The 9,866-nt window shown below is 36.5% G+C and overlaps 1 protein-coding gene across 2 annotated transcripts; it reads right to left on the bottom strand.

Annotated features, from left to right (window-relative positions):
• Positions 1 to 1,089: 1,089 nt before the first annotated feature.
• On the bottom strand, positions 1,090 to 4,378 carry LOC132614689 (rust resistance kinase Lr10-like). 2 transcript variants are annotated; one of them, XM_060329208.1, is made up of 3 exons: positions 3,483 to 4,378; positions 2,982 to 3,014; positions 1,090 to 2,324 (listed from the first exon to the last, which is right to left on the bottom strand). In XM_060329208.1, exons 1-3 carry the CDS (start codon positions 4,225 to 4,227, stop codon positions 1,222 to 1,224), a joined length of 1,881 nt encoding a protein of 626 aa, XP_060185191.1. In that variant the 5' UTR covers positions 4,228 to 4,378; the 3' UTR covers positions 1,090 to 1,221. The 2 variants fall into 2 exon arrangements, with proteins under 2 accessions (XP_060185191.1, XP_060185192.1); XM_060329209.1 differs by lacking the exon at positions 2,982 to 3,014 and having other exon boundaries at positions 3,483 to 4,376.
• Positions 4,379 to 9,866: the final 5,488 nt, after the last annotated feature.

The following is a 9,866-nucleotide window of genomic DNA, read 5'->3' on the forward strand; positions in this document are numbered from 1 at the left end:
TTTACATGCATTTTGTCGCAAATTAATGCTCGATTATTCTTTTTTTTTGTGTGTGTGTTTAAACATCTCATATTCAGAGCCCATTGGCCTGACCAGTATAGATTTGCTAAGTAGGGCTCATTTTAGGGGAAGTGCTCTCTGCCAGAAAATTTTCCACTCCCAAAATTCGAACCTGAGACCTTTGGTTAAGAGTAGACAGATCTTATCATGTCAATCTCACCACACCCCTTGGTGGTATGAAAGGGATGTTGTAGAAGAAGAGAGTTACTCCCTCCGTCCCATTTTATGTGAAAGTGTTATTGTTTGGGGAGTCAAACAACTCTTTTTTTTTTCCTATAGTTTTTGCAATCAGCTGATCCAATGCCAATATTTGGGTCCTATCCAAAGCTAAGATTTCCAGATTAACCTCATGCCTGTCCCTAGTCATATCTACAACATGCCTTGATGATACGAGTTTGACAATGACTAATATCAGAAGCATAAAGATATGTAAGGAACATCATTTGGAAGGGACTTGAGAGCCTGAATTTCAAACTTTGACAAAATTTGTGGCCAAGGAAACAGTCTTAGCATTGCTGATGGACTATATCAGAAGCTTATAGATAAGCCAATAGACTAGCATTTTCAATAGCAAGGCTCATTCGAACAGGCCAGTAAGTGACGCTGCTAAATTTTCATGAAGGTGAACAACAACTGTTCCCTTTGTAATGTACTCTTAAACAAGCAGGAGTTCTTCATGCATCTTGAAGTGCATCCATAACATAATTATACTTTTGGATTTATTATATTCTCAAGACATATTCACTAACTCTTTTTGCACACCAAAGTCTACTTCATAAAGGCAAATCTAGCTTTTTTGGCCCCAACTAATTTAGATTCACTTTGCGTAGGGTTTATTTTAAGGGAGATGTGCTTGCTGCTCGAAAGTTTTCCATTCCCAAAATTCGTACCTGAAACCACTGATTAAGAGAAGGACATATTATGCTATCAATCTCACCACATACCTTTGGTAACTAGTACTTAGGAGATGTAGAAAAAGAGAGTTTCCGCCAGATACAAAAGAAATAAAAGACACTATACATAGTAGAGTGCTCTATAATAGGAATAATCTAATTTACCAAAAGTAGGGTTATATAATATCTTGATTAATCCAAAATTATACATACATAATATCTGCCAAGATTTGACAAGTCTAGATCATCAAACTTGATCTTTTGAGTTCTAAACCATATAGGTAGTAGTAGGCATGTCATTGTCTGATCGTGAAGAAGAAGAATACAAGAAAGGTTTGGGAGGCATTTGCAAAGATTTGAGTTCACCTTGTAACATCTCTACCACCATACTGATAGACGGCCTGCTGGCTGGATCAGTTTGGATGCACCATAGGCTCACCAATATCATCTTTTCTGCAAGTTTTTTATCGTCTTCTTTCGCAATGCCAGTTAATGCAAGCTCTTCCTTTTGTTCAATTTGTTTGTAAATCCAGTGTGGAAAGTATATTTCACTAGTATGGTCAACAACAACGTCAACATTTTTCCTTCCTCCAACCATCTCGAGGACCATCATACCATAGCTATACACATCTGACTTGTGAGAAACTCCTCCAATATTGTTATACACAATTTCTGGTGCAATATACCCAATAGTTCCTCTTGCGCCCAATAAAGATACGATGCTTTCCTTCTTGTTACACAGTTTTGCAAGGCCAAAATCGGATATTTTTGGACAAAAGTCTGCATCGAGAAGAATGTTGTGAGGCTTTATATCGAAATGCAGGATTCTAGTATTGCAACCGCGATGCAGATACTCCAATCCTCTAGCAATGCCAAGAGAAATATCGTACAATTTATGCCATTCTAGTTGACGATTTGTCCCGGATTTGGCATCGTAAATGAACTTCTCAAGGGATCCATTGGGCATGAAATCATAGAGGAGAGCTCTATTTTTACCCTCAAAACAAAATCCAACAAGTGATACAATATTAATGTGAGATGTCCTGCTGATACTTGCCACCTCATTGATAAACTCTTCTCCCCCGCCCTTCGATTCCTTCAAGACTTTGACTGCCACAAGACTTCCGTTGTTCAACTTTCCCTTGTACACACAACCATAGCCTCCTTCACCAAGTTTATTATTTAAACACTTTGTCATCTTTTTGATTTCAGAATAACTGTACCTCCTTTGAGCGAGTGATCCGTGGTTCTTCAAGAAGGCTTTCACATTTCTGTAATCTTCTGTTCTTGTTATGGAATTAAGGCAGCCTTTTTTTCTGAAGTACAAGAGTAGTACTACTAGCACTGCAATTCCTCCAATAGATGAAGTAACTGCTAATGTCAAGACACAAATTGGAACATTGTTGTCAATTTTTGAAGTTGCACCGGTTTTGCAGGATACTATATCCATCAGCTTAATAACGTTTACGTGAAGGGGCTACTCTTTATCTGTGTGTGTATGTGTTTTAATGCAACAGTACCACATTTTGTTCTAAGAAAGAAAATAACTAATTATATTTTGCCGTGAATAAAGAAGAACTGCCTTTTCATCCCTTGAACTGATAGATTACAGTGAAACAGAGTTAAATCAAAGGATCAAGCCAATAACTGCAGGTAACATGGAAGAAAACACTGCAATATATCAGATTTGATTGACAAATCTGCTTAATTCCCTTCAAGATCTTTTCTATCAGAATATGTATTTCTTGTGAAAGAGTGAGAACGACTGCCTTTTATTTTCTTGAAAAGCCATATAACAATACCAAGGCAAATTGAAAAGGTCAAGCAAATCACTGCAGGTAAGACTGAAGCAAAGACAGGGAAACTAATCAGATTTTGTTTAAACATTGGCTACAGAAAAGCGGATAGAATTCAACGAAATCTGTCAGTAGTTAGGCATCTTAAAATAAGGAACATAATTGTATGAGATTGGAGTACATTGAGAACATCTGGTAATAATGAAAAGGATTTGAAGTTATAGATTGTTACCTATAACTAGTATTTGTCTTAATGTTCTTTTTGCTGCAATCAAAGCAAATCATGAAAATGTTAGAGTTGATGCTTGCTCTGAGATGACTGAAAAGTTCACTAGATGAACAAAAAATGAACAGGAAGAGGAATTAGAGAAAGCTCACAGTATTATATAACTAGTATATGGAGCCATAACATGAACATCTAGAATATATTGCATTGTAGGTGAAGGACAATAATTTACTTAAAATCTCAATACATCTCTGAATGTTCTCCACACTTCTCTACAACGGAAATAAATATTAGCATTCCTACTTATAACAGTGCAAAACCTACTTCAACTAGAAACTAGAAAATCTATGCCAATATTATTTTGATTTTTAAGACATGAATTAAAGAAACTAGCAAATATCAAATACTAAACAATTTAGGTTTCATACTCTTAACTTTGAATTAGTCTTCCGACAGTAGGGAAGATTGGTCAAGTATATAAACTTCACTTTGAAAGTAAAACATTACCTGTGGGATTAGAGGAACAAAGAAATTTGTTGTTGCTGTCAGTTAAACATCGACTTCCTTGATAGTAGCATTTACTACAATCATCAGACAAGCTCCACCGAATTGTAAAATCGGCAGTTAAGCTATCAAACAAGCTACTATTTTGAGACCGTCCCTTCCATGTAATTGGCAAATGAATCAGTGAACAGTTATCTGGAATACGGTCCTCTGGTGCATTCCAGGAATCTTCCTGTTCGCTACTCGGATACTTGTAGTATATGTTGAAGCCACTACATTTAGTATAGTTCTGATAGCCGCGTAAATATTGATCATTCGTGCTCCTGTTGATGACTAGACTGTTGTTGCATCTGAACAAGGTAAGTCTGGGTTCAATGATTCTAAACAAGACAGAAGGAGTATGTGGAACCGATATATTTCGATCAAAAGAGTGGCACCTTTTATCTGCCAATAAGTCATCAAGCCTACGGTCTAAAACTCGAAAACTATCTAACGACCGTTGTTCCAGAACACTATAAACATTTCCTCCCAAAAGAAATTCTGGATTCGGAGTAGCATTGCAATCTATGGTATACAATCCACAAGCAGGTTGTGAGGATACAGAGAAAGGGAAACTCACATTTCTAAGCTTCCCGCACTGAAATTCCCCAGGGCAGCTATCTTGGGTTTGATTTTGAGCTTGAGCTGAATGAAAGGTAAGCAACTGATAGAAAAACAAGAAAACTAACAAATAATTTAATGCCACCATTCTGAACTCAGGTACTAATAATAAATTATCATAAGTTCTATGCAAAATCAATAGTACAAGTTAGGTTTTCTGCATTAAGTATAATTTCTATTCTTATTCTTTTTCTGCACCACATATTTGTATCCTATCCCTTTAACACGTTGGTTGACTTGGAATTTTATACCTCTGACTACTTTAGGATAGAATCAAAAAGGAGGGGTGACACAAGTGGCATCTCAAGACTTGCAAAATGAAAGACATCACCGACTATTGACTAGCCATTGAAGACTTTTCAAACTAAGTGAATATTTTCTTTTATTCAACCAATATAAACATGTGCACAATTTATTGGATTAACATTATTCCAAATTTTCCAAAGTCTCTTGCCATCTTTTTCTCAGTAATGGTAGCGAAAATAAGAATCAAGCATGGGTTTTACGGCTTATTAAAACTAATGTGTATAATTGAAAGAGGTGAAATATTTGATGGAGTTAACTTATCTAGGTAATGGGCACTTGAAAACACATGTTGAGACTTTTCTATAATTTGAGCCGGAAGTGTATGACAGTTCGGAGTGTCTAAATGAATTATAATGGCAAGTTTAACAGGCTGTAAATGTATTCAGGTACTAATAATAATTTAATGCCACCATTCTGAATTCAGGTACTAATAATAAATAAGTTAGGTTTTCTGCATTTAAGTATAATTTCTATTCTTATTCTTTTTTTGCACCACATATTTGTATGTAAGGGGTGTACAAAGTAAACCGACAAACCGCACTAAACCGATAAACCGAGTCAAACCGAGAAAAAAGCCCGACTAATGGTTTGGTTTGACTTGGTTTGGTGTTGAAAAAAAAAACTCGACCATAATTGGTTTGGTTTGGTTTTAGCTAAAAAAAGTCAAACCGAACCAAACCAACCCGACATTACATTTATTCAATTTTTAAAATATTTATTTGTAATGTAATTTATAAATATTTCTTAAATTTTTTCGTAGTTTTTAATCTATTATCATATTATTAAAGCTTGAACTTAGAATTTTGAATGCGAATAAGTTTTATATCCTATGGATGTTAGTAACTCATATAAAGTCTAAACCAAAACCAAGTCAACACTAATACTAACAAAAGAAATTCAATTTACCACTAGGAATGACAATAATGTTGGATATCTATTCTTTAGTTTTGCATAATTGGTTTAGAAGGTGAAAATATATAACTTAAGTTTTTTTTCTAGTCATGTAAATAATACTTATTAGCCGTACTTATTTTAGTATGACTTAGTATTTTTAGATTATGGTCATTTTCTTTATGGTTTATTAATTAGAAATATTTATTTTAACCGATTTTATTATCTTTTGTTGAATATTTTAATAAAACGTCATCACTCTTCTCACATTTTGTGTTATTTTCTTATGAAACACCTTAATTACATAATTGTATCTTACTAGGACTAAAGAAATATTTGAAGTAAAAGTTATATGTTTTGTATCAAGAATATTCCGGAAAAAAAAAACCTGAATAACCCGAGACAACCTGACGTTGAAAAACCCGAATCTGATTGGTTTGGTTTGGTGTATAAATTTAAAAACCCGACGCAATTGATTTGGTTTGGTGTTTAAAAAATCCGAACCAACCTGGTCCATGTACACCCCTATATGTATCTATCCTTCCCTTTAACACGTTAGTTGACTTGGAATTTTATGCCTCTGACTACTTTAGGAAAGTTCCATTTTACTATCCACAGAAGAATATTCAAAAGAAAGTTCAAACCTTTTTTTTTCTTTTATAATGATGGTTATCGGGTCAGTTTGCCTGAATTTTTATTATTTCACTAGATAGTTGTTACCTCTCATCAGCACAAATACCACATATCTCCGCCACAAGGCTTAGGCATGTGAGATAAATCACCTAGTATTTTTTTTTTGTCTTGGCTGGGATTTGAACCTGGTCTCCAATGTTTGCATCCACCTCATCTAGGGGGCATTTAGTGCGTAAGTTATGATTAACCTAGTAATTTTGGTTCAGATACATGTATTAAAAAATTCACTAAATAAGTACAATTGTACAAATAATAGATTGCAAACATTTTTAAGAGTCAGGTTCTTGATATTGGAAATACATCCGTCACTTGTACGATTAAAGAATTGAACATATGGTCTTTATAAGAAGGGAAAAGGGTCAAATTTATCCCTACTCTCAAAAATAGTTTACATTTAACCTCAGTTATACTTTTCGGACAAATTTACTCTCGCCGTTAGCCTTTTCTTCAAATATATCCCTTGCCCTAATAGAGCCATGAGTATGGGCAGAGTATAGTGGTAAATTTTGGTCCTATTCTCGAAGTACAATAATAAAATTGCTCTGTTAGGTATAATTTCTTTCTTATTTTTCGTTGGTCCCATATTTCTTCACGTAAAATCCTTGAAATGACTTACTTTTAACTGTCTTCTATCATAGTTAAACTTCAACTAATTCACTACAATTTGGACAAAAAGAGTCCAGGTTTTCTGAATGTAGAATGGAAAGCTTATGCTTGGACCAAGTCTGCAAGATGTAGGCATGTATGCTTCATACTTAAAGCAATCGAGTCCGGAACCAAAATGCCCCCAAAAAAAATATTTTGAACCAAAATACCTCAACAACAATTTTTTTTTTTACCAAAATGCCTTTAGCGCAGTAATAAAGCACTTAACGGGGACGGCTCCGTTAAGTGCTATAGCGCAGTAATTTACTGCGCTATAGTGCCTCCTCTTTTTTTTTTTCCGGCCCTTTTGATTAACCCTTCTTCCATTACACTTTTTAACGTATTTTGACCATAGATTAATCATGCTTCGGGATCCCGAAACTTCAATATTTTATATAGAACCCTACTTATTTTTGTGCGATTAATAAGGTAGAATCAATACATCAAGGATACGCAAAAGTTCGGATGGCAGTTTTAGTGGCTGAAAAGTGCTCGAACGCCATTTTCGTTTGAAGGCTCGGTGACATTAGCTTGAGGTTCTTTACAAATATTTAAACTTGTTCATTAATAATTAATCAAAAGTTAGTCAAAATGGCAGCATTCATACAAAAAAAAAAAAAAAAAAAAAACTTAATTAAACTGCATCATTCATTCATAACCTCAGATGAAAATACTTAACATACTAATTAATGAGAAAGCCAAACTTTTTAAAATACAATCATCAAAGTAAGAAAAAAACTTTAAAAACATTCATCAATTAATGCCCTTGAGTTGATCTTCCGCCACCACCGCTAGATGTGCCACCACCCCTAGAGGTACTTCTACCACGAAAGTTTCCTCCACCACGAGAGGTACTTCCACCGCGAGATGTAGTTTGACCACCATGCCGTAAGGGACGCTTGCGCTTATCATGACCAACATAATTGTAAAATGAGCATTTTCGAGTGTATCTCCCCGGTGGAATATCCATTTCATTATGAATGCGCGAGTATGCATTCTTTCTGAATTTACGGATAAATGCTTTATTTGCAAACATTGAAAATGGATCCGGTGGCCAACAACTCTCACTGCCAAGTGGGTAGAACCTTCCAGCATACGTTCTTGCATAATTTTCAACTGTATATTCCTCAGCCATGTACGAGGAGGCGTTCTTTCCCATTGTGATAAAACACTTGAAGGCATGAGAACATGACATGTGATATGATTGTCACTTGCCGCATGTCCATGTTCTTGGAATCTCACAAATTGTGTGGATGTTACGTTACCTCTTTTACCTTGGTGCACACTTGTTGTGAGTTCAAATATGCGCTCTGCAGGGTTGTACTCCATCCGGTCATGTTTCTGAGCCTTATATTTGTGGTACTCGAACAGTTTTGACGGTTTTGGCATCCACCTTAGACCTTCTGCTGCATATGCTTTGGCCTCTTTTGATCTAGTGACGAACCGCTCCACAACCTGCTTAAATGTCATTCTCACCATTGCGGTGATGGGTAGTCCGCGTGCAGATTTCAACAAGCCATTGAATGACTCAGAGCTATTTGTTGTCAGCATACCCCATCGCCTACCTTTATCCTGGTGTAATGTCCATTTGTCTTTATCAATTGCATTCAACCAGTGGAAGGCTTCCTCATTCGCCCGCCTAACAATGTCCATCTGCAGGTTAAACGTCTTCTCCTGATGCTCTGTTGCAACCGCCCACATCCAATTGTAAAGTGTTGGGATTCGATATGCCTTTTGGAAGTTTGCCTTTAAATGCCTTAAACAATAACGATGGTAGGAAACGGTGGCTGCCACCCCTGAAAATTGAACATATTTTGCAATATGCCAGTATTTCTGTCTGATATCACACAGATTCCCATGCGATCCTTAATAAAGTGTTGCCTTAAGTAGTCCAAAAACATACCCCACATACTAATGCTCTTATTAGCTACAATTGCAAAAGCTAGAGGGAATATAGCTCCATTTGCATCCATTCCAACTGCTATTAGCAGCTTTATGTCATACTTCCCATACACATGTGTTCCATCAATTGATATTACAGGCCGACAATGAGCAAAACCATCAATTCATGGTTTGAATGCCCAAAACACAAAATCAAAAATATTACCGGGCACACCAGGTTTCGATTTGAGCTTCCATTCAACAACAGTACCCTGATTGAAGTGTTGTAGAGCCGCCATGTATCTCGGCAACTTCTTGAAAGAGCCCTCCGATCGAATTGCCGTAGACCATCTCATGTGCACGCCTACGCCCAAGATACGCCTTCCTCCTTGTAATAGTTTTGCTATATACTTTCAGGATGGTTGTAATACAATCTTTAATAGGGTACCTGAAAAAGTTGAAATATCAGCATATAGCAACGAGGAACATTATATTAACACCAAAAATAAAAGGAACATAGGCGAAGGGGATACCTTGGGTTTTTTGCAATGTCGCCAACTAACACACGAGCAATCATATTGGTATCTAGATTGCAATGATCATCTGGGAGGTCACCCATATCACAAGTGTGCTTTGTGTAGAACTTTGAAATAGTCCACATCTTTTCAGCAGTTTCCTTACCACGGAGCATCCATTCACAGCCTTGATATTTTCACTTGCAGACCAATCGCCAAAGTTTTCGTGTGGAATCGTCAACTTTAAACTCCCTCATCCCCTGGATGCAATAAATCTTAACAGCCCTTTGCAATGATTTTTTCGAGCTGAAAATCATCTCTTTTTCAATATGAGCTTTTTGTTTTAAAAGATCCACTGGCTCTTTCCACAAACTTCGCCGAATATGATCATCATCCCAGTAAAGACAAAGGCATCTGGGCGATCTTGAAGATGATCAAGATAGGGGATCTCATCGGAATGCCACTGAATCGGCGTCGACTCTTGTTGTTGAAATTGGCTTTGCGGCTGAACCGGAGTCGACTCTTGTCGTTCAAATGGTTGCTGTGAATTCAGTTCCTCCTCGTGTGCCGGACTGTCCATCATGTCTTGCAACAGTTCTACTTGATATTGAGGATTAGTTCTAACCTCAATCTCATCGTCACTTTCATCCGCATTAGGTATTTCCTCACTATCGTTGGATGATGTCACTATATAATTCGGATAATCCGGACCATCCATAGCAGGCCTTTGCCTATAATTTGGTGCAACCAGCACATTCTCCCTACATAAGAAATTGTGGTGTTTTAACTACTACAC

Source organism: Lycium barbarum, chromosome 10, assembly GCF_019175385.1.
Source record: "Lycium barbarum isolate Lr01 chromosome 10, ASM1917538v2, whole genome shotgun sequence".
NCBI lineage: Eukaryota > Viridiplantae > Streptophyta > Magnoliopsida > Solanales > Solanaceae > Lycium > Lycium barbarum.

What these genes read in the sequence shown, in the direction of transcription:
- LOC132614689 (XM_060329208.1), bottom strand. Translation starts at nt 4,227, where the DNA reads ATGGTGGCATTAAATTATTTGTTAGTTTTCTTGTTTTTCTATCAGTTG. An exon ending in TTGTTCCTCTAATCCCACAG is followed by an intron (nt 3,015 to 3,482) that starts GTAATGTTTTAC and finishes CTTTGATTGCAG; the next exon opens with CAAAAAGAACATTAAGACAA. An exon ending in AAGACAAATACTAGTTATAG is followed by an intron (nt 2,325 to 2,981) that starts GTAACAATCTAT and finishes TGACATTAGCAG; the next exon opens with TTACTTCATCTATTGGAGGA.